This window comes from Melanostigma gelatinosum (assembly GCF_949748355.1).
Source record: "Melanostigma gelatinosum genome assembly, chromosome: 20".
NCBI classification, from domain to species: domain Eukaryota; kingdom Metazoa; phylum Chordata; class Actinopteri; order Perciformes; family Zoarcidae; genus Melanostigma; species Melanostigma gelatinosum.
Window position 1 is genome coordinate 14,216,138 of NC_136653.1, and position 25,401 is coordinate 14,241,538.

General features: G+C 43.9%; 1 protein-coding gene across 2 annotated transcripts; it reads left to right on the forward strand.

The window, feature by feature from the left end:
- The first annotated feature begins 543 nt into the window (after window positions 1-543).
- ctdspla (CTD (carboxy-terminal domain, RNA polymerase II, polypeptide A) small phosphatase-like a) lies at window positions 544-24,116 on the forward strand. 2 transcript variants are annotated; one of them, XM_079292094.1, is made up of 8 exons: window positions 544-772; window positions 13,377-13,543; window positions 14,712-14,744; window positions 17,611-17,712; window positions 20,945-21,001; window positions 22,306-22,398; window positions 22,490-22,675; window positions 23,195-24,116. In XM_079292094.1, the coding sequence occupies exons 1-8, from the start codon at window positions 697-699 to the stop codon at window positions 23,318-23,320; spliced, it is 840 nt and encodes a 279-aa protein (XP_079148220.1). In that variant the 5' UTR covers window positions 544-696; the 3' UTR covers window positions 23,321-24,116. The 2 variants fall into 2 exon arrangements, with proteins under 2 accessions (XP_079148220.1, XP_079148221.1); XM_079292095.1 differs by lacking the exon at window positions 14,712-14,744.
- Window positions 24,117-25,401: the final 1,285 nt, after the last annotated feature.

Here is a 25,401-nt window from a genome sequence, read left to right on the forward strand (position 1 = left end):
AGTATTTCTAAAATCCTCGTTGCTAGAAAACGTATTTCCAGTGCCAAATATTAACAAACAATTGAAATGTTTAGAAGCATCTTTAAACATATCTTGTAAAATCGGTTCCTGTAAATCTGCCCTGAGCCTATAAGCTTGTGAACACCAACAAACTGAGTGGTGGGCGGACTGAGAGCGGTTTTTCCCCCCCAGTCCGGACTGAGCAGGATGATAAAAAACACTGAAGGCGTGTTGTTGTCGTCAGCTTTGCATGGCACTGTGGCAGGAGGACGGTCGCCATCTCTGGGTAAACACCGTAACCGTGTCACGCAGTTGATATTATAGTGTGTGGATAGAAGCCGGAGCGTACAGCAGCAGCAGCAGCAGGCGGGGTGCTATGCTGCCTGCAACAGCGGACACGCACGACTTCAATGAAGGACTGACGCTTTGTTTGTCCCCTGCACGTCGGACTGTCACCTCGGATGTTCGGACGCTTCTTCTCACTGACATTTCGTCTTGTTCGTAAGCTCCGGGGTGGGGTGGGGAGGGGGGAGAGGGGGGAGAAATGGGACTGCATGCTTCGAATGAAATGGGATTTTAACGCTGCAAACAGCGGACGCTTTAGCGCGCGCACACAGCCAGGGGACTGTAGTGCGCTCGGTAATGTTTGCCAAGGAATAAAACGGTGCGGCCCAAGGTGCATAACATCTCGTTTCCATGGACAACACGTCCATAATAACACAGGTTGCAAATCCGAAAGAGGAGGAGAGCATTTCTTCAAGTCCAGATAAAGGTAAGACGCACAGAAAATGCCACGCGCGCGCACGCAATCACACACACACACACGGTTTTAATTTGGATTTCCAGCTGTAGCATATATTCACACGTTGCTCGGTTGCAAAATCTGATCTGCAGCCCTCGGTGCAGAGAGGATACTGGGTTCAATAGCAAGACAAGAGTGTCGACGGAGAACCTCCATTGTTCAGCTCGAGCAGAGACTCATGAAGAGCCCAGCTGTCCACATCGGCTGGATAGATGCCATGTTTGGAGCGCACTGTAACTTTGGTGCGCTTCATTGGAGCCAAACCAAAGCGCGTTTAAAGTGTTAAACATGGTGCGACTTAGAACGTGATAATATATATATATGCGTTTGGAGTGAGCTGGGTTTTACTACAGGGGGCGGGTGCTCTGCTCCTTTGCACTGGCGACATCCCAGTATGCGTCGCTGGCTCTGTAAAATGCCTGGTATACTACCAATAACACCAGTGATCAGAGGTCAACAGTTTGGCTTCATGGTGCATGAAGAAAAACCGCCAATTTAAGCAGGAAGATATTTGATTGTGCACATGGGAAGTCATTTTTCTTTTGGTCCAAAAGCCAGTAATCACATTGGACACACAAATATATTTAGCTTTCTGTATTTTTCTGTCTATCTTAGAATAAAACCACCTCACTGAAGCGACGAGAATGTTGAAAGATTGAGCCTCTCCGAAATGATCCGTATCATCAGCTCCCCTGTACAGCGCTTAATGACAATAAAACCAGTAATCGTCAAATAACCGGCCGACGACGCGCGTTAACAAAGGTCAGAAATGTCCACTTCCAGATGTGTAAAAAGAAAAGAAAAAGAAAAAAGTGCCTGAAAACAACAGCTGCTCCACAGATTACAGCGGCTAAACGAAAACACATTTTCTCTCTGTTGTTTTGCACACGAGTCGCCACTTCACCATGTGGTGATGCCATCAATGGCAAATCCCCCTCATGAGTCAGGAGCTTTCCAGTTTTCATTAACTTTTTGGGGGAGGGGGGGGGTCTCTAGTTTGTGCAGGACAGTCACACATTTTTGATTTGAGTCCAGCACACAAGGAAATCTGTCTTTGGGGTTCTGTGGGATACACGGGGGTCCACGGGAGACTGTAGCAGGAGGGCATGGTTGATCGGAGCTCAGGGCCCTGACATTCCTCCACCAGCATCCATCCCACTGAGCCAACAGGGTGCCTGGAGGCCAGAGGGACCACAACTTCCTGCTACACCCACGTGCTCTGTTGAGGAAAAGGTCACTTTCCCTGCATCACCTCTGCTGAGCAACACTGACACACACGAACCACTCTGACTCGTTGACCTCCTGGCCGGAGGGTTCTAGATCAGAAGTGAGGCTGAGGCGTAACCTTAACGCCTCATCTTCTTTGCTTGAAGCGAACTCTAGGACGGACCTGCGTGATCACGGCGACCAGATAAATTCTGATTCATGTACCTCGGCACGTTTCCGATATTTCCTTTTCCTCTTCAGCTTCCTCTAATCTTGTGGTGCCGCCTCAATAATTAAAACCTTCATAAAACGAATCAATGAAAACAATCACTGACGGCAAACACACGGCTTCAATGACGACTGAAGTGATGAAGCATCATCCAGGACTTGTTAGAAGACAAATAAAACTGCTGCTTTTAGCACATTTCTAATCGCTCGCATAGAGTTCCCACACTTTCTTGTCCGCAACATCCTGCTTGTCTCGAACAGTAAATCCCAGACGACATGTGGAATCCAACAATTAATCTGGCGGGATAAAATCCTCGGTCAGCCGCTGACCAGAGAGGACACGACACACACACACTCAAATGGCTGCTGTCACACACACACACACACATTGTATCACCAGGGAGCTTCCTGAATTGAGTCCCTGCCACTCACTGGCTCTGTCAAAGCAGACAACAAACAGCGCTTGTTGTCCAGGACAGTTACTCTGTGATCTGCTCGGGCTGCGCTGAAGCCACTAATGATTGCACGCACACACACACACACACACACACTCACATGCTGAATATTTCAGAGCACAGGCTATTTTCAGAGTCCTATCAGTTTCGTTCCAAGCAAAGACGTTGTAATTCATTAGAGCCAAGTTCTTTTCGTCGTTTGGTCAGGTGGAGAATATATCTTTATGGATTATGTTAAATGAGGTGAGGGTTGGAATCATAATGTGGGTGTGGGTGGTGTCATACTGTTGGTGGATACAAGGCTATTTTGTGCCTGTGTTGGAGGTGAACTTTATCAGATCGATGATTGTGGACACATTCAGACCATTTCTTGTAGTTTTATTCTTCGATAAGTCAGCAATGTCGTTCTACTTTAAGGATATTTCACAGGAACCAGCACATGAGCCCAGAGGAGGCTGAGAAAACCCAAATGAGGTTTTTCATTTGGCAGACTTTTTACTTTTCAGGATCCGATGCAATGCAATGCAACGACTGGACTAACAACGCACAGGGAGTCACAGCCTTTGTCTCACGCTGCACACCTTTGGTGTGATAACTTCTCAGTCCGACAGGTATCGATGGACGAGCTGCTTAACCCAATCAGATTAGGTCAAATCTGAGTTTAGCGCTTCACTGCTGCACTGTGAGTGATGGCAGACGCTTAGACTAAAACGGATTGTGAAAGATGTGTTTAGGTGCTCCTGGTTGACGCCTTTTTTTGTTTTTTGCAAATATTGGCTACTCACACACTACCCCTCCCACACAAATTGTTTAAAATAAAAGATGAACCTCTTCACTCAATCAGAATTCTTCATCCAGAAAGTCAATAAAGCATGAGTTTAGTGATGATGTTCTTTATTTGTTGTCGTCATATAGGGCGTGTTAATCAGTCCCTCAATACTTTATTGTTTAACTGTCTCTGGCTCTTACAACCTCGAGCCCATTTGTTACGACTGAACACTTATATCTTTAAAAACGGGTCACAAACAGACATTTCAATTTATTTTGAAATCCTAAAAAGCTCTGTCACTGTGCATTTTACTACTCGGGTAAGAGTAAATATCTGGGGACTATTTTCAGTTGGAATGTTCTTGGTCATGATAACATCTGTCCAAAGAACAATAGAGCTCTATTGCACATAACAAGCTATAGTCTTTGGGTACAGAGATGACTCTTGCTAGTTTGTCATTGGTTTTGGTCTTTTCATGGTCTTTGTTCCCGATAAGAAAACCTAATATCGTCATTCCGACTCTTTAAGTTTGCTCTAGTGTTGCACAGCTATGTGTTTGTCAGTTTTTGCCTCTTTCACACGGCTTAATGGTTCTCCTGGATTTCTTGTAAAATCAGTTTTTTTTTAATTTTTGTAATCACTTAGTACTGGGGGGAAAAACAAGAAACACAAACTGTAATTGTTTTGATTGCATGCATGGTTTTTCTGGCTGAGGCTGAGTAATACGAGTTGTCCTGAAGAGATGTAATTGGCCATTCCCTCATGTCATTACTCTAATGGCAGCTCAAGGCTGCAGCAAGACAGTGTCACAGAGCTCATTTACGTCGTTTTTTAAAAAACTGGTCAAGGTTCTCTGTCTGGCTTATGTGAATGTCTTTAAAGGTGATGAGATCTATAATTTCAGAAGGAGCATATAGACGAGGAGCAGCAGCAGGCACCGGGATTTATGTATGGCATGTTAAAATGATTTCCCCCAAAGGTTTGTTGGCTCGAAAATCTTTACCAGAAAGAAAATGACATAAAAACAATACTGAAGCTGTAATTGTATATATTAATCTGGAGAAAAGCCTGTGATTTAATGCGCGCTTGGCGTTTGAGGTTGTTTCTGGAACACGCTGCTGTACATTAATTAATAAAGTGTTTATGATGTGGGGACCACACCTGCAGGGGTGTGTGCAGCACAGTCAGGGAGCTACTGTGAGTTTTGGCTTCCCCAGTGTCCCTGGCACAACCGGCCACTCTGCTGTGTCATGACCGGACTCCGTAGAGGAGGAGGACTACGCTCTTGAACTCGGCCATAGGTGGCGTAGATTTCTTGGATATGTTTTGAGCACACAGTATGTCGTTCACAAGCCTTCCACCTCTCTTAAAGAAGCACATTGGATTGCTATGTGCGTACAGTGAAGTCAAGATTCAGAGCACCATTTTGACCGAGAGAAAGAGGGAGACTCTGAAGTGCAGGTCCCCTATTACAGATTTATGAGTCTATTTCAACCGATGCGGCTCAGAAAAGCTGATTATCTGCACCTCCAGGGAAGTGTTGGACACGTCTTTATTACTTTAGTCCAATACCATACAGCTGATTGGGAAGAGTTGAATGTTCTTCTTCCATGCCTAAGCCCCTTGACTGGTAAGCTTGTTAACTGTGCGGGACCGGCCTCAGTGTGTGGATGAACATGCCTGAAGTGGAAGTCGTGGGATTGTCTTCATTTATGTCTTTTGCATTCATTCAGTCCCACAGCGAGCGGCAATGAAATGTTTTTACATGCTGCAAGTAGCAAATAAACATATTATTAGAATAAGTTTTGTTGCTCAGAGCTTGCTTGTCATTGTAATTAACCGCAATGGACTCGCCAACACTTGAATTTGGCATTATGTTTGAGCTCATACAGTCAATCATCTATCGTGGCTCCCTTAGGTGGTTGTTGATGTATCAGTCGCTTCTTTTAAGTTGGAAACAATGCCTAAAAATCATAGTTTATGTTCACATCTCCCTGCTGCTGTCATTGTCAAGAATTTATACACTTAAGGCAGCGGTTCCCAAACTTTTTAGGCTGCGCATCCCCTTCTACATCCCGACCGGGTTCGCGCACCCCCCCCTTAATGAAAAAAAAAAGCAACAGAGCATAAAAATCTGACCAATGATAGAACAGTTTGCTCGCGCGTGGCGTTTGTTTACAAGATTTAGTCCGCTGTTAAATGTTGCAGTGTGAACACAAACCGAACAAAGGAGCAACTGCAACATTGTATCACATTAATCCCTGAATCAGAACAAAGCAAACAAACTGGTGTGAAAACGCCCTGAAACACTGCAACAAAGTTTCAATAACTTTCAGTTACACAAGGCGTTACTTTTAAAGAGCAATACGGATGACGAGGACACACGCACAGATTGTTAAGAAATATCTTAAAAATGAACCCATATTGGGCTATCTAGAAGCTAGCCAAGTAGCAGCGCTATATCTCTAATGCCTCTCTTATGCATTTCCTTCATGTTGGACTTAGAACTTGTTGTAAAAATATCAATATTTTCCCAGATACAATGAGGGTTACCTCTAGTGACAGAGAATGCATTAGGAAGATTTATGTCAGATTTCACAATAAAGAATCAGGTTGGAAAAAAAAATCTGCGAATTGGCCCTTAATTATACGAGGCAGTCTGTAAAGATCTATGGATTGTGAGACACGGTGAAGGAGATGCAATCGCACTGCAATCCGTCTCCGGAGAGGCCACAGGGGAAAAGAGTGTGGGCTGACGCTTTCTTCACTCCTACACTGGCTCGCTGTGAATACTTAATCCATCACTCTGAATGCAGAATAAATAGAGAAAAGAGTTCACGTAGCTGCTGCTATGAAGTCTCTAACAGGCTTCCAGTTTAAAATAGAGCTTTAACATCATTTGACTTGTTCATAAATCTGGTTACAGACTATATTGTTGATATGCTGCCAGTATGTGTGTTCATTACAGCCCTCAGATCCACATGACTCTGATCCAGCTCCATTGTTGTTATATATATATATATACACATACATATGTCTGTATATACATACATGTGTCTGTATATACATACATGTGTGTATATTTGGCCAGTTTCAAGGAATGTACGTGTGCCTGCTGCACATCAGAAACTCAACATCTCGCTGCTCTCACTAAAGTATTTTGTTATTCCGTTAGTTGGTTTTGCTGCACACACCATACGGTTTGGGTTTTTCTGGGCCTCTTTTTTTATGTCTGTGTGCTTTGGACTGTATGTTTGACTGCATTGTGGGAAAGTTTTTATGTTTGAATGTTTCCTCAAGTGTAGCTCATACGCTGTGGTTGTTTGTTTTGGAGCAACCTCGAGACTTCAAAATGTCCAGCCTGGGCTTTGAAGAGGCTATTAGTAGCATGTCGAGTAGATTCTTCATAAAATGACATTCTGCCCAGTAGATCTCCACCCTGAGCACTGATGGGTTGTGATTGCACTCATACATCATGTAGTTTATATTGATTTGAATGATGAAATATACATTTTAGTGCAGGATAACAGAAGAACTCCATCCCTACTAAGCGTCTTGTGTCTGTTTTTCAGTTTTTAGCTTAATTGACTGCAGCTGTCAGTGGCTTTCAGCTCTTCAAACTTCGCTTAAATGAATACAGAAGACAAACAACATGACACTCCTCCGCTGCATTGCTTGTCGTGTCTCGATTTAAACGCAAAGCATTTTTGTGGGATTACATCACGCATGCCTTTCCTGTAACTCTTGACACTTTGGCATTCAATGGCCGTGAGTCAGTGAAGACCATTATTAATGCTCCAAAAACCACAATCCCTATGGAGCAAAACAACCGCCTGCCACACGGCCACAGAAACCCTGATGCTGCTGCTCTAAAGCCTGTTTTCTAACGGGGCTGTTGAGCGTGGACTCGGACACGCCACAAGCTAGGATTAATCGAGCATCCATCCAGCCAAACAGACGTTGTCAAAACAGATCAATACAATCAAAGAAAGGTAGGGGTCAAGGAGAAAAGAGAGAGAGAGAGAGAGTCTGTGTGTGTGTGTGTGGGGATCAAGAAGAGAGAGCAGGAGAAAGTGCTCAAATAGCATCTGTGTGTCTCTTGGGTTGCAGGCAGGTACCCAGCCTGGCTCTGACAAGGGGATGGCCTTCCTGCATATTTTGCCCTCTTCTGGCTGGCATTCATCACCAGTAATTGGCTATCTAAAAAGGGAGATCATGTTTTGTCCAAAATGATTTTCTGTCACCCTTCCTGAATTGTGCTGCGTGCCACTTTGTCAGATGTTCGACGGCAGAGCATAAAAGGCTTTTGCATATTTTTTCACGACGAGCAAGGAATACACGAGTATGGAGGCTGTAAAAGACACAAAGAGGGATTCTTTTTCTGCCTCTCCAGAGGTAAAGGTGAATACTGTTTAGCTATGAATCTCAAGGGGCACAAAGTAGGACATGCTGTGTGTGTGGAAATGTAGAGATGAACGCCTCTCGGAGAGCAGAGGCTCGGGAAACTAGCAGCAGCAACACACACACACACACACACAGGGCTCCGCAACACACACAAATACATGACCTACTTGTAAGCTTTCTGAATGAATCTGATTTGATAGATAACAAGCAATTTGTTGTTTTGATGCCAGCTAAGTTCAAGGGTACTTGCGTATTTAAGAACAAAACCTAAAGGGACATTCCACTGAATTTACGCAACATGGTTCGTTTACTCGTCATAGGGGGTTTAAAAGAGGTGGTCATTTGCCAAACGCGGGGAGTTTACCAATAGGCTGGAGGATTTCCCGTCAGTCACTGAGCCTCTGGCATCGTGCGCACAGTTGTAGATGAGAATATAGAAAGAATGTATATAAATAATAAACTGCCGCAGCCCCCAAACAGCGTGTGCTGTGTTGCTGCCGGTTGCGTAACTGCAGCAGAGCAGTCAGATCTCCCTCATTATTGCTCCCTGAGCTCTCAGTGGGTTAATTCCCTCTCCTTCGTTACGCCGAGCGCTCGAGAAGCAGCAGCTGTACCATTGAGGCTGGAAAGCCAGGGCAGACCAGCCCACATCTTTGTGTCAGAGTTCACGGCAGCAGCTGGGAGAATGAGCACCCTGCAGTACGCCATGCATGGGTGCCAACCGAGTAGTCCAGGTGTTTAAATCTCAGCAAACCATGTCTTGACTTCAAACGTAACAGGGTTATGGAATAAATGTCAGTTACATAAGGTCATGTAGGATATGTGTGTGTGTATATATATATATCTGTATATGAATATGAATCTTCACAGATAAGTAGGGAAATGTAGCCAGAGGGACAGCTGAGGGTCAGTGAGTGTGACTAAAGGCATCTGCTAGAACTGGGTGTACAGCACCTCCACAGCCCTCAGCTGTCTATGTGGTGACGTAAGGAGGCTTAACAGGAGTTTATTTTATCATACTGTGCTATTACTGCCTTGATGGCCTCACACATAACCCACCAACCCTCGGACCTCGGCAGGGTCAACACACACAGGCTGAAGTGTCGGGCTCAGCTCATCTGATGCTACCTAACTCCACTCAGCTGTTTGGATTTGGTGTGTGTGTGTGTGTGTGAGCAGCAGACACGTGTTCAAGTGGATTGTGGATGACAATGAATGGAAATGATCACTTTGAGGGAAAAAAGCTTCTGCTTTAATGTAAAATATATTGATTTGTCTTTCTTAGCATCATCCCTATTGGAAGTATAGTGTCTTACTGCAGTTCTTCCTTCCACACTGTTATTTTGCTGAAACACAGCAAGGAGTTCCCCCTCACTGCTCGGCTGCTGCTGTTAGTGAAAGCCTGGGACAGAAACAGCTTCTTCCTCAGCTGCTCTCTCTGACATTAGATCCCAGGCTCCAGGCTAATGGTGGATTACCTGTCTGTCGAGTACTGTTCTTCATTTTGGCTGCAGCCCAATAAGTATTTTACGTCAGATGTTGTTCTATAAGCCACAGACGACTGGTACCACTTTTAATGCAAACGCCCCACTCAAAATCTCAGTGAGGGGAGATAGGAAATAATGTGAAAAAGCATGCCCACTGTTTGAGGCGATGGAAGGGCTAATTTCTGTGTTTTTTAGTGTCTCCTTGCCACTATGTCAGGAAGGCTTGTTTTTCCCATCATACAGTAGCTTTGTGTAGCAGCGATAGCATTGAAATCCCCGTGGAAGCTGTTTTATCCTGGTGTGTGTGAAGCACTGCCATTTAAAACCGACCCGTTTTCCATCTTAATTATTTAAGCTGCACAATGGATCGTTTTCACATTTACCTTCGTGCCCCCCTGGTACTGTACACTTTACCTGCCTGGCTAGTCAACTAACTGCTGCTGAAGTGCAGTTCAAGGTCTGTCACACAGGCGCTGCCAATACCATTCATTATAGAATATGTTGTTTTGCACACGGGGCTTAATTCTGACATTTCAGATGTTGTCACGGTCGTGCCAAACGGGAGGAAAAGTGCAGCTCAAAATGCATCAAGTTCTATGATCATTGATCAACTTTCTTTTGCATAATCTTATGGTTTACCCACGGCCTGTTCGCGTCACCAGATCATCCAACCGCTCGTGTTTATTGCCGAATCTGACTTTGTTTGTTGTAGCAATGTGGTTATATTTCTAGATCTCAGCAGTTAACTTGGGCAGCACAATGTTGATAGTTTTGAACATCATATCCACTAGTTATGAAAGTAAGAGCCAAGTTGTATCAAACCTGAATTGACCTTTACTTTTCGCCCTGCTAAATTACTTATCCAGAAGCATTTGGCTCAAGAGTGATGAATGTCCTGACATAAACCTTTTAGACGTCATCTAGCAGCTACACTTAAACCTGCTGTCGTATCTCAAACGTGGCATGTTATGTTTTGATCGGGTGCATACTCTGTGTGCTTTTAAAGCTGCAGTAAAAAGAGGCCACCTCAAAAGTCTTGAGCTGAGCCGCGCGGATCATATTCCCTCTCGGAGCTTGGCATTAGTCCACGTTGTGGGTCACGGGGTGATTATCTCTTCCTGTCGGGAATGCTGAGAATTTCCTGCGTTTTTCTCCCTCTTCCGGCCTTGTTAGTGGTTGTGCCTGAACATGTGACAGAGAGCCCGGGCCCCTGGCTGGCTCTGATTGACTGGAGAGCCTTATATCGTTGTTACCTAACGTGTAGCAGGAGCACCGACACTGCCCTAAAGGGATGGTTTTTGTTTGTTTTTACAGCTCTCTCATCAGGAGAATATTCTGATCGAATGTGTATTCAGTGGGTAAATAATTCTGCACCTGCTCTGAGGAGGCTTTGGCCTCATATCTCTCTCTCTCCAGGGAGCTTTTGTTAGATACAGTAAAACCACTTGCATGCAACACCCTTTACTTAGATTTCAGTGAGGTGGATCCCTTATTAGCAGAACTGCAGGCTGTCAGCTGATTCCTGGGTCTCATTTGACTGATTTTAACGTCCTGCTGTGTTAATGCGGTTCAAGACTGCTGCATTTTCAATGGCAAGTGTTGCACTTTAACCTTTTGCTGTTATTCTCAGAGCATTACTCTGCAAGGCGAGCCGACCCCGGTCACATTCCTGAGCAAGGACGTTGAAAGAAAAAAAGTTTGTGTCAATCTGTGAAGTATGCGGTTTGTTGATAACCGTGCACGTGGCCCTTTGCCTGAACATATGAACATATGCTATGCGTGTGTGTGTGTGTGTGTCTGCTCGGTGTCCGGCAGCAGTCAGCTCTCAGCTATGTTGTTTGTGTCAGAGGGAGAAAGGAAAGCTCTGTTTGTGTAGGGTGGTGGCGCAGGAGGGGGTGGAGTAAGAATCAGGCTCGAGTATAGGCTGCCTCTCCTCGGTGACTCTCTCCACCCATTTCTCCCATTCCAAGATCCCTCTTCCTTCTCTCTCCCGCTCTCCCTCTCCCACCTGCTTTTCTCGGGGTGGTTTTTCAGGGGGGGGGGCAGCAGACCGGGGCGGGAAAATGTAGAGGGTCTCAAAATGGAGGAGCGAAGAATGACATCATGGGGTTTTGAGGCCAACTTTAAGGGGAGGACTCACGGTCCCTCCAAACTGGAAACTTACTGAGTTAAATAGTCCAATTACAGCCGAGATAGTTTGGCTTTTCTTTCCCCCTGGTTTTAAGTCTTTAGGATTTCCTTTGCCACCACCAAGGCAAATGAAGTGAACGCAATTTTGTTTGTGGAGTTCACCTTATTAAAAATGAAACTTTGAAAATGCAAAAATAATGTAACGAAGCCATTAGATACAGCTTAATAACCTAAAAAAAGGTGCCATTATTCAACGCTGTGAGGATATTCCACTCACTTAAAACGAAAACAAATCTGCTTTGCCAGTTCACACAATAGCGTATTTGGGTGAACCAACCCTTTACAATTTCCGGTTAATTTTCTTTAAAGGTCGTGCCAGAGTATGAAGTTTGGCATATGTATTTAATTCCACCACATTAAGTCCCTGCGACTTAACGAGACTTCCTCAACTGGTGACCTCGCTCTTATGGGGGTTAATGCTTTCAGTGTGTGTTGTTTTGCCTTTTCTCGAACCAGATGAATTCCTGTAGTTTCAACCAATAATGCTTTATCGGTATGTTTAAAATCCGTGGACGTGCATAGAGAAATATAGAGTGTACACTTCTAGGCGGTGTACTTTTATCTGTTTGCTGTACCAGCAGTGAGTGCATCAAGAGCAAGAGCCACGGCGAGCTTTGGACTACAAAGACGACGGACTGCCCCGCGGCCTGTCGGATCCAGTCGGAGCAACCCGAGGATAGATCCAGGAGCCCATCTGAAGGCTCTTAGAGCACGAGCAGGCTGCAGACAGCCTCAGCATGCATGGCTAACTGGGCCGCCTGTGTCACACGGCTGTATGAGCACGTTAACAAGACGGCAGGGACACGCTGTGTGATGGCCGCTCCGAGGCACGGAAATTATGATTCCAGCTGAAGTCAGCCACTTCAAAGTCCTGAACAGATTTGGGATTTCCATGCCTAGACTTTACCTTTTTAAAGCAATTAAACTGGCAGGATTTCTACTTCAGGATCACCTCAGGATAATTGCGCTGTCAGATTTTAGCCTTTGTACTGGCGCTGCCCAAATTTCTATTTTTATCCGCTCGTCCTCACAGACAGAAAAATATTAATAATACAATAGTGTGAAAGTAGGCCATGGGCTTCAGAGGCAGTGCTGGAGGAATGATGTAACCAGGAACCGATATGTGTACGTTTTCTCTCCGGAGCTTTGTAGCCCTCTGCCACGATCAACTCTTTTTCCCCAAGTGAATCTATAGTTTTGGTTAAATTACTGTTGGATATCGTCAAATAATAAGCTCTTCAACATATAGAATCTCCTGTATGTGTACAGTGGTTTTCAGTCTTTACGTTCAGCCTCTCTTTAATGTGAAAGCTTCAACATTTTCTCTCTTGTATTGTCATATATTCTGCCTCTTTCTCTCACATATGTGATATTAATCCGTCTGTCTTGCTCTCTCCGTCTTTCTTGATGTTAATTAACTGGACTACCTTCCCAGAGGGCACTCTGGCGAAGCCTATTTCTGTCCCTGTGCTCCCTCGCTGTCTGTCAGAGATTGCTTTGCATTCATATAAATGCTTTAAAATATGACACCTGCTGTTAACAGGTGACATTGCTGTGAAATGGCACTAAAGCAGCACTTGATTCAAAGTCAGGAGAGCCATTTAATGTCTCACATAGTGATATATATATAATATATATGTTCTGCTATATAATATATATAGTATATCATGCAAAAAGGGATATTTGTCCTCCTTCAGTACTTTTACTTTTATTACCTTGAGTACATTTAGCAGATAAAAGTACAATTTTTACAATGTGCGATTGCTGGAATACTTCCTCCCTCACTGGCTGCCATATGCAAATAACCTGGCTCTTTCTTTCATTGTCTCTTCCAGTCTCCCAGTCCAACAGCAGCCTAAAGAAGCATCGCAGCCGCAGCATTTTCAGCCCTTTCTTCTGCTGCTTCCGCAACTACAATGACTACCACGTTGAGCCACCACCCGCCAACAACAAGACACTTTCTCTGGCCCTGCCGCCAGAGGAGAACGGCAGTCCTCCCAAGGTGAAGCTCATTTCTCTCTATCTCGCATCAGATGCCCAAATTGCACACCGTGTGCACGCACGTGACTGAAAAGAAAACCTTGTGGGAATCAGTGGCTATCGTAGTTCGCGTGGAGCGGTCCGGTAACGAGAACCATTTGTTTGGTTTTGTTGCAGCGAGCTTGTTAGGGTTTGCCTTTCCCTGCAGAGAGCTGAGGCGCTGTGCTGCCTCGCTGAGCGCTCCCGCCACACATATTTCCAGCTGCTACAAACCCGCTGAACCCAGAGGTTGTTTACCATCCGCTGCTTGAAAATACGGGCTCGCTTCCCATCTCGCATTCTTCGACAGCTGCCTACGCACACAACCGCACGCACGCAATAACACACAGAGCGCAGAGCACGCTGACAAGCTGAAAAAGCCACACACATACACACGGCCGCTCGCTCTTACCGCACACCTATGACAACACATGTACGCACGCACACACACACATGCGCACACACCGCTTTAATCCCCATAAAGTGGGCCTTGTGTGTGTCCGCTGTGATGGATTGCCTGGCACCCACGCCTCCCCCTTCTCCTCACACACACTCTGACCAGTGTAGTGAGGATGTGTGAAGCGAAAGGTTCTGGCCGCGGGAAAAGGCGCCAAAACCCTCCGAGCTCCTCCGCAAACACGGTGTTCCGCTGCCAAGGCAGGTACGCCGGGCTATAAATGGAGCAACGTCATATCACGTTTCCACTCCTGTTTACCTGTATATGTCTCTCGTTCAGGGGAGGAATGCGTGGCCCTTTACAGACACTATACGTGCGGTCAGCGCTGACCCGCTTCCGGACCGCCACCTTCACAAATGAGTCCCCGTTAAATTAGAGTGAACCTCGCGAACCTCGCCATAAAAAGCCTTGTTATAGTGCCGGGTCTGCTTTTGGAGTCCCTCCCAGCAGCGTAGTGTTGCTGGATTTCTGGCCAGACATGTTTGTTACTATGGCAGCTCTGTTTGTTTTTCATCTCACTATCACAGTGTGTACTATTCGTCCATTTCCTCCGTCCCTCTCCCTCTTTCTCTCCCTGCGCATTTCTTCATTACAGTATAGACGTCGTTGACTTTTTCCCTCGCAAAGATTTTTCACTGTTTTGCGTTTTTTTGGTCTCTCTCAATCTCTTCCTCTCTCTGTTTATTTTCTCCAGTGTGACCAGGTCCAGGTCATTCCCATCCCCAGTGTATGTATTATTATCCTTCATTTTTCTTCATCTCGCTCCATCACGGTAACCTCCTCCCTCTGCTCTGCTGTGCTTCATCGTTCTATAGCTGCATGTGGATGTTGGCACAAAGGTGATTTTTCTCTCGCACTGTCCCATCCTGATAATCGGGCAGCTTTCGAGGCTTTGCTTTGTGCCGCTTACCGTCGAAGTAAATCCAAATCCATTCGTTGTCATATGATTTATTTCAGGCTTTGTCCTTTTGTCCATTTCTCCCGTTGTCCTCCAATCACTGGAACAGAACATGAAATTGATTTCCTTATTAGATCAGATTCATTGAATCTTAACCTCGCCCTGAAAACTCTTGATTAAATTAGGTATTTGTCTGTATTGAGCAAAATGAATCAATAAACTCAATGAACTGCTGGTTTCAATGGTTTGTACTAGAAATTCACTTGCTTTGTTTTTGCTCAAGACGCAGTTTATTTCGTGATTTTGGAATCTACGCTGTGCCTGTGGTTTACTGTAATTATAGGATATTCACACTCGCAGCATCCCACATCGCAGGCAAGCTTTAAACTACACCACACCTCCCTTCAATGGCAGGAAGGGCATGTGGCGATACGGTCTGCTCTTTGTATTCCCGGCAGCGTCCGGGCGAGGACTCTGAGAGGCGACTTCAATAACTCCAGCTGACCTGGACAGGTTGTCTGCGTCGCTCTTTGCTGTAACTCAAAGTTTAAAACAACATAGGAACTCGACAAATAAGACGTCTCTGAAACCTGTTGCTACTTTCTTTGTCTTACTATTATCAAGTACAGTTATATACAAATATATAAAAACACACAGGCATTGAAAGAAAGACTTTAATTTAACTCTCCCTAAGCATTTTAGAGAAACGTATTAAATGCTTTATAACACGTCACAATGTAACTGCAATTAGATAGAAGGTCATTTTCAGGTGTGTCTTGATATATATGTCAACGGCTCTAATTTCTATGAAGCATCCATAACTGTAGCTTGGAAATATTAGTTTGACAAACACAATCCTTATAGCCCAAGAACTTCATTATTCTGGCGGTTCTAGCTGCATCTCATGGCTTTCATGCTCATTCGTCACGGGATTGAAGAAGTATTTAGTGATAAGTAATTACATTGTAGATGCGTGTAATTATAGTCGGAACATCCTTAATGAACAGAGTAAATGCAGAGTAACATGTTTCAGCCGTTATGAACACCACAATCATCCACTGTAGCACACTTTGATGACTCAATATTCCTATAATTCTGCCCATATAATCCCCAAATAAAATAGATACGGTGCATATAATATAACTTGAATCAGTTTGTGATAGCGCCTCCTGGCTGTGGCTGCAGGTGTAGAGCTTCTTTATCTCGGTGCAGCTCACGAGTGAAAATGTCAAGGTCCCGGTCAATCACTCTTGCTTTGCTCAACCTGCATGTGATCACATTCATGACGGCCTGACAGGATGTCACTCGGTGTCCTTGCTCACAGGGAATCCTTCCCACGATACATCAGCATGCATTCCCGTGACAAGACATGATAAATACAGACGGCACGAAAACTCAGACACATGCAGAGAACGGGTAGCATGTTGAGCAGCAGCACCAGTGTGTGTGTACGTGTAAGATTGACAGAGTCCTTGCTCCTCACCTCTATATGGATGTGTGTGTGTGTGTGTGTGTGTGTGTGTGTTTGAGCGTGCCCCCTATGGCCTCACCATCTGCCCCGTGCCTGTCTGTAACCCCAGGCCTGCTTGGCAGAGGACACAAGTATTTCTCCCATCCCCCCCCCCCCCGACCCTGAAGGCAGTGCGGTCACAGAGCTCAGTCAACATGAGGTAACACAGAGAATATCAGCAGAGATTCGTACAGTAGAACCGCACGTAGAGGCACAACAGAAATTGGAAAATTTGTCATCATTTTTTAAGGAATTAAAAAATTCATACGTTTTGATGTAAGTCAAGGAAAAACATTCCCATCATGCATCTAAGAGTATCTCCTGTTATCATTTTAAATTAAAGACATTAAGGGTTTGGGCTGTTGGTTGAATTATGCAATAAATTTGAAGGTGTGAACTTGGGATCGGAGAATTTGTGATGGACCCTTTTCACTATTTGTGTCATTTTATAGAGTAAATAGTTTAACAGATTATTGAGGGAAAATAATGTCAATACTCAATAATTAATGAAAATAATGATTAGATGAATCCGTATTTGATATGAAATACTACAATCCTTTCACACACACAAGAATGTACAAAATCCACATAATTAAAAGAGAGGGCTAGATATTCATTTAATTTGACATGTTTGAAACGTTTTTGACCGATGTAATGCACAACAATCGAAGACAGTTCATTGCATCTAACATTCATTTTATTATCAAAATCTTATAAATATTGCAATATTAATTTCAGGCCCCGCCCTAAGTTAACTCATTTTAGCTTTTAGTAAGGCTGTGAGTAATTATGCCATCTCAGCAAATCCTCATAATAGAGAAAATGGAATGAAGGAAACTTTTAGCACTTTTGATTAAATTTCTGAAGATTGACAGTTTGATTGAATAGTCTTCTTTAAATGCTAGAAAGGAGTACTATTAAGCTATTTTGCGATATTACAACGACAAAAACCCCCAGATAAGTATCAAAGTAACACCTCCCTGCAGGTCATTTATGCTGTTGATTGTTTCTTTAGTGTCACCCAAATTAGCCGAGTGATAATCTCCAACACTCTAACCGAGCCATCATCCATCATCACACCCTCAGTATGGCTGTGAGTGTGTGTGAGTGTAAAATGCAGCCCGTTCCGTCTCATGAACCTCTGTGTATACACAATAATGTAAAAGGTGTGTATTGTCTCTGCAGCCTCCAGCCAAGTTCCTCCTGCCAGAGGTCAGTGTAGAAGACTACGGCAAGAGCTGCGTGGTGATCGACCTGGACGAAACCCTCGTGCACAGCTCCTTCAAGGTAACTTACACACAAACCCTCACGTACACATTCAAGTGCAGACACCCGTGGTTTCAGTCGTGTCATGCTGTTATTTCTCACCCTGAGAGGGATAATAGGATTAAACCAAAAATAAATCCGGAAGATGACATTCTTTGCTGTGAATATGGGCTCGATGGCATGATGACAATTAGCAGGAGGTGCCACTGAGCTAGTACACATCATCTCAGGAAAGTACGCCTGTTAGGGTGTTATGGCTTTTATATGCTGATGTCAGCACGCTAAAATGCTCAAATCAACAATGCTAACTTGCTCATGTGATGTTTACCATGTTCACCATCTTAGTTTGCGGTGTTAGCATGCTAAAATATGCCCGTTGTCCAATAGCTGTTGATACAATGCGGTGGACCAGCGGAGCAACAATGCAAAGAGCTAAGATGCTGGCATCGCTAACATTTGAGGATACATGATTTTCACTTGTTTGCTTGCTTGTTTTTATGACGCCACTTCTTCATTTGACAGTGTACAGTCATGTAGAAGGCCATGATAGTAAGTCAAACCCATGATGTTTCAATAACAGCACATACATTTCACTGCGTACTGTTGTCGTCGGTTGTCCCTTCAGACTGTAACACATGATTGTGTTCATCATGTTGGTTAAATATCTTCAATAATTTGCAAGTATAAGACCAAGATGGGCAAATATTTTCAGCCAAGGAGAATTCTTGATATTTATACCATGAAAAATACAGGCACACCCAGAGACCCACTTCAGCGCAGCGCTGCCTCAGCCGATCCTATTACGTCTGTGTCTGCTGTATCTGCGCCTGTGGGCCTTTTGTCCTCAGCATGAGGAAGCCACAGAGTTGTGCAGGAACAATAGCTCAAGGTGAAGCTGAATACTCTTTTGTGTTTGCGCTGGTTTTATTCACCTGTGAAAGGAAACCGTTTGCTTGTTCAAGTAACTGCAGAGAAAACGCTTTAAGTACATTTTCATATGACTGGGAATTACTTAGCTGTGGAAAGTAAATGGAAGAGAAAAATGTTCACACACAGCGCTGGAACCACCCATTACAGTCACAAGCCAGTATGGGGCCACACACACACACACACACACACACACAAGGGTGTGTCCAATACAGAGTACTGTTGCCTTGAATGACCGCGGGATGAATTTCCTAGAAATCCTGGCTCTGTTCTAAGAGTCTGAAGTGTTTTATTTTCCTCCTCCTGACAAAACAAGTCAGAAACTCACACAAAAACTTGTTTTTTTCCTCCTTTTCAGAGAACTCAGTTGCACACTGTATACCCAGTCCGTCAAAATGCATTTAGCTCAGAGATCAGTATGCGGTATGAGATAGATTCAGGCAATGCAATAAATGAAAATCACCTGGGAGAGGAAGAGAGTGTAACAGGAAAGGACAGAAACTTTGCTTTTTCCGTTCCATTCGAAAGCCTGCAGGGTCTCCTGAAGATTATTAATTTGTAGACGTGAGGTTAGGATGTACTTTTGGATGAAAATGTTGGGCATGTTCATTTTAAAATGTAAAAGTCCCCATTGGAATTTGACAATAAGAGCAGAAAACCAACCAGAACTGACAGGAACTGAAAAGAAACGTCATATAACACATCATACCGTATGCTTTATCCTGTATTTTATGGATGAAAAGATAATTCCTGAGCCTGCTCCAGGATTAGATCCAGTGTGTGTTGGATGTGTAAAAATGGCTGATCGGATATATGATAATAACAGTAAAGCTTATTTATATAACACGTATATAACAAACCAATGCTACCTTACAGGAGAAAAGATGACAAAGCACTGAAATAGAATAAAAAGCGTTCTGATTACAATATCATGGGCGTTAATCTGCCGCTATATATGTAATGTATTTATGTAAAGGAATCATTTCATCAGTTGAAACAGTCCAGAAGATGTTCCCTCCGTCAAGTCTGTTGAGGTCAACGCCGGTTCAGCAGAGTTCCATCAAAGAAATACTCTCCATCCTCCCCGTCTCCTTCATCCCTCTCCCTCCATCTCGCTCACACATACATCTTCCTCCATTACCCAGATCTCTCGCCGCTCGGATCCGGGCCCATTACAGAGCAGCTGTTGTGTGTTCAGTCTTCAGACGACGGAGCGATTCAGTAGAAGAAGCAATCGGCAGATAACAAGTCTCTTCCTCCGTCTCTCTTTCTTTTTCTCTTTTTCTCTTTGTGAAAGTTGGACCACTGCCTGCCACTGGTTTGCCTCATTACCGGTTCTGTTTTTTAGACAATGGCGGCCGCAGTCTTTACGTTCGCCGGTGTGTAAGCATTAACCAGAGCTGAATGTATTACAAACCTGATTCAGAGAAGAACTCACATCTGTCTGTCATCTGGATCTTTTGATTGTGCATCGTGTCACTCTTGCATCACCAAACATCTCGAGTACAGTAGGTCTATTGTCCCACCGTCGCCATCATGTTCATATTAGGCAGATTAAACAGGTCACATGTGGAATGTTTAGTGTTCCTACACCACACATTCATTCAATAATATGTTTGTAAAGCAGAATTATACATTGAGAAAAGATTATAACTTAGTCTGTGTAGGATACAAGTCATCTTAAGCGTTACTTTACAAAAGAATACTGATGTTGCAGATTTACCTGCATTTTTAAATATGAGTAGATGAATTACAGTCAATTCTGTTTATACAATTATACCTCTAAATCATCCTCAATCCTTTTTTGTGTTTATAACAAACCAGCTTTCTTTGTGCCGCTTGTTTAAACTCAGAGAAACATTTTCTCCTCTGCCTCTATGTCACCTTTTTTAACTTTTTCTCCCTTTCCGACATGACACCGCCGTGCCTCCCACCTGATCCTTTCATCCTCGTCTTTACGTCCTCCACTTGTCTTCCACCCACACCCCTACAGCATCTATCTTCCTCCACCTCTCCTCGCTCCCCTTCCTCGCTTTTGAAGATGACACGAGCCGGCGCTCCTGTCCCGCGTTCACGTCTGTCATCTTGTTCAGCTCCCGGGTTTCTCCCCGGAGTCTGACTCCTACTTTTTATTTAACACTGAGAAACAGAGTGCTGGAGCAGAGGGAACCACAGTGTGCTTCAACACTCCCTAGTTAGCCGTATAGGAGTATTTTTACCTTCCTCTGTTTTCCTTTAAACTTGTGGTTTAGCTGCATACTTGTCAGATTGTGCTGTTTTGAGCACAAAGTTTTGAATCCTTTCTCTGTCGCTTGTCTTCCTGCAGCCCATCAGCAACGCAGACTTCATTGTTCCAGTGGAGATCGATGGGACTGTCCATCAGGTACTGTTGCACTGATATGGAGGATTTGGAGAAGTGGGCTTGAATAAAATATGAATAATATGTATTCATTTATGAGATCTCCCTCGGAAGCTGTGGCTCCATTTTCCTCCCTTTGGTATTTATTATTCTCTATTATCTCATGGCTAAAAGTGGGACAGCTTATACACTCCTCCTTGAATTGATTCAGTTTTATTCTCTGTGTCTTTGCTCGCTGTAAAGACGGATGTGCCGTGCCGTGACCGCCTCACCTGGTAAACACATGTCACAAAGCATTTTGAAGATATCGTGGAGTTGAGCAGCTGAAGAGATTCTTCAACTGATAATAAATGTCTGTGTTTGAGAGAGAAAGGAAGAAGCGGAGGCGCCGTTTACACTCGCATTGTGACTAGAATTGTCGCGCTGCCGTACAAAGGTTTCTTGTCGGCGTCCTGTTTGAAGCAGAAGCTGCCAGACTGCAGCTGTGACCTGGTTCAAGTAATCCAGGATAGGCTTTCTGTATCTGTCTCGGCCTATGCTTGATTACTTGCACTTGGGGTCAGCAACTAACCTCTGGAGACCTACTGATGTGGACGACGACGAGCAGAAATGACAAATGTGAACACGCAGTCTGTCGGTGTGAAGGGCTGGGTATTGCTTGGAAATGTCTAATCCTTACGGGCCAGTTCAGACGCTTGCGTGTCTCTTACTTTCTAAGTCTCTGAGAGGCTTCAAATATGGGTGTGTGTGCATGCACAGAAAAAAAACAGGGCAGTTTTAGAATTAGAAACAATTGAATTCATCAAGATTAATGATGAATTATATACTGTATGTGGAATTAAGGTTGAGGTGTTTTATGAATTCATTTTTATTTATTTACTGCATTTTATTCTGAAGTTAGCAAATATGACAAATTACAGAACCGCGATCCAACTTACCGGTGAAATCTGTGAGTTTTTTGATAAAACAGACGGAAGCCTCAACTAATAAAAAAAACTAAAATGGCAACATCTAGCCCTAACTCTCACTTATTCAAGTCAAACCATGTACGAACCTTTCTGACTTAAGGGTCAAGGGTCAAAGCCTAGAATGTCATCAGTTAAAAAACTTATTACACCAATAAATAACTTCCAATGAGCAACTATTCAATGAAGTCTTTACAGCCTCTTCCACCCCATTCAGTAAACTGGGACACAACTTCACACCAATCAGTTCATGAGCGGCGTCCCACTGAGACTAATCTCATTTTACGGGACATTTGACACCAGGCCTCGTTACTCGACCGTTGTGTTGGTGGCGTGTTTATTTTTGTGCCTTTTGTGTTTTAGGTGTACGTGCTGAAAAGGCCCCACGTGGACGAGTTCCTCCAGAAGATGGGGGAGCTTTTTGAATGCGTCCTCTTCACAGCGAGCTTAGCCAAGGTTCGCGTCAACGTTTTAACGCTTCAGATGCCGGTGATGTGGCTTTAAGACTGTTTTAACCTGATGGTGGTTTGTTTTTTGGTTCGTCCAGTACGCTGACCCTGTGGCAGACCTGCTGGACCAGTGGGGGGTGTTTCGCGCCCGGCTCTTCAGGGAATCGTGTGTTTTCTACAGAGGCAACTACGTCAAAGACCTCAGCCGGCTGGGCCGAGAGCTCAGTAAAGTCATCATCATAGACAACTCGCCTGCCTCCTACATCTTCCACCCTGAGAACGCGGTAAATCAGTCCTCTTGGTGTTGAACAGTGAAACCGAAATGTGGTCCCACGGGGGACATTGGAGGTGGAGGGACTTTATTAACGGGTTGGTTATTTACAGACAATGTTGAAATTAAAATTCTGCCCGATAATCATCTGATAATCGTTTTTTAGAGTGTTTGTCACAGCAATCTTGCTGCTTTTGTTCAACTCCTGTTGTTTACATGACCCCTAAACATGGATGATTTTCGGGTGAATCTACATGTAAATGTGGGCTACAATGACGTTTTATGTTTCAAAATCCGTCAGCTTTAATCTGCACTGTTGTTTTGGAAACCGTGTTCTACCAGAGGCAGTGTTCCCAGTTTTATTTCTCTCCTCTGCTGCTGCCACTCTTCCTGCCTTTGATGCATTTCCTCCATTAATTATTAACACAAATCTCCTCGCCTATAATGCAGCACTTTGCCATCAACGTTCAGAGTTTTCTCCCTTCAAATAAATAAAATCGGTCTCTTCTGTTCTCTCTCTCTCTCTCCACAGGTCCCAGTGCAGTCCTGGTTCGACGACATGACGGACACGGAGCTGCTAGACCTGATTCCTCTCTTTGAGGGCCTCAGTAAGGAGGACGACGTTTATAGTCTCTTGCAGAGCCTGAGGAACAGGTAGCAGGCGGCGGCTCCAGTTGGTCCTTCCTGCCTCTTGCACAAAGGCCTCGCCTCGCTGCCACGGCCCCTCTGCCCGGCTCCTGTCCTCCGAGCGGCGCTGGGACTCCCAGCGTGGCTCTGGATCTGAGCACTTCAGGCAATTGTTCTGGTCATAATGAAATCAAGAGACAACAACTGTAGGGATTTTCACCATCTCTGGATTCTTGGACTCTTTGTACAGGACTCCTACTGGCAAAAGATGATATCACTGTATGTACATATGTTTTTAAGCAAGACGTACATGAAGTAATTTTTCTAGCAGAGTGGAGGTTTTACTATTCAATCAAGTCATATGTAAGTTACCAAAAAGAATTCGATAGACAGATTATTTTTGTTGAGAGTGAGTGAGGTTTTGTTTCGTTGTGTTGCGCTGCAGGCTGTTGTATCTCGTCTGACCTTTCATTCAAACAACTGTGATTCATCTTCTCTTACAGAATGAAGTGCCTTCATTACTGCGCTGATTTTGTTGTGTCAGGTTTTATGGGGTGCACATTTTTATGCTGCATATGAACTCAAATCTCAAAATACGTATTAACTAAATCCTTAAATTGAAGTTGGAAATCAGCCTGAATTGTCTGAGAAATCTGAGAAAACAGAAACGATTTATTTCTCGAAATGTATCCAACCAGCCTGTTCGACCAGCATGAGGATTTGCTTTTGAGTTTAGTAACATTGAATTGTTAAAGTTGGGTGCATTGTAAAGACTGCTGTTGAAATCGTACTCTACAACATTATTAAAGTTGCAACTTTGCACACTGTCAGTTTGTACCAACGTATAATGACTTTAACCGACCGTAAAGCTGCTATATTTGTTTTTCAGTTAAAACGCCCGCCGTAACATCAGTACGTTACCTGTTCAGCACCAAGCAGTAGACAGAAAAAGGTAGCCTCTCGTTGGTAAATGTAATAAAGCATGAAGCAGCTAAAACATTTCCCTCCGGAGTTAGTGGAGGCCAACAAAAGAGCTAAACTGTGACTTGTTTTTTGTTTTTCCACAGCCAATATCTGTGGGGAGTTTAGGAAACTGCTACTTTTTTATGCCTCCGCTCCGGAAAACTGCAACGTGACTGCTCGGCAGAGTCAAACAACAATGATGTAATTCTATAGTTTGGTATTACCTCAGTCGAGGTTCTAAGTCTATACTAGGAGGAGGAGTTAAACAATTGCAGACCACTGATGGTTAGAGAGAGCCGTCACTAGCTCAACATGGGGCATCCTGCACAGCCCGCCGTTGACCACTATTTATTTCTTCAGCCAACACAGATTTTGAAAAATGTCAGCCCTCAAAACCACGCCAGGGTCAATTGATGAAGCACAGATGTTGCTCTGTTTGGTTGCCGATGAAAGAAAGACAGCTAAGAGTCCAAATGAATGGTGATGTTGCTCCATTTCAGCTGAATGTGTAAATAAGCAACTGTTGGCTAACAATCAATCAATTTAAGAGGAGACGATATGTCAATGTTGTGTTCACAGCTTGTTTCTGCTGGCTAGAAAATCAGATACATGGCGACTTTTTTTTGTATTTTAGGTTGCATTTTACATCAAAACAGGTATTTTATTTTGAATTATCACAAGTTTGAGGTTCAAAGTTCCTTCTTAACCTTGGAAACAGCAGTTGAGAAAACAATTTCACTCATGAGGTTCAATTCGTAGCTGGGCTGGAGCTTTGCATCCTATCACATGGTCTTTGTCAGCAGGAGCAGTTCGCTCAGTTGTCATCTAATTGTGTTTGTTTTAAACCACCATGAGAAGTCCTTAAAGTGCTTAAAGTTTGATAATGTATTATACATTGTATTATTATCGTTTAATGTATGCATTCAGGGCCATTTTAAACATTGGGCACAAAAGGACACTGCTGACTTCTTCCACAAAGGGCCAAGCTCCATTGTCTGATCTGCAGGTGCATTCATAATATGGATAGAAAAACTGGTTAATGTGCAACCAAGAGGAGCTGCGCTTCATGTGATATCTTGATGTGAACTTTTAGCTTCCGCTTACGTAGCAGCCACTTTAACTGCAGCAGTGGATTAGGCATTACAGAGC

Coding starts and splice junctions, on each gene's coding strand:
- ctdspla (XM_079292094.1), top strand. CDS start 697: ATGGACAACACGTCCATAATAACACAGGTTGCAAATCCGAAAGAGGAG. Junction 13,544..14,711: donor AGAACGGCAGTCCTCCCAAG/GTGAAGCTCATT, acceptor TATTTTCTCCAG/TGTGACCAGGTCCAGGTCAT. Junction 22,676..23,194: donor TCTTCCACCCTGAGAACGCG/GTAAATCAGTCC, acceptor CTCTCTCCACAG/GTCCCAGTGCAGTCCTGGTT.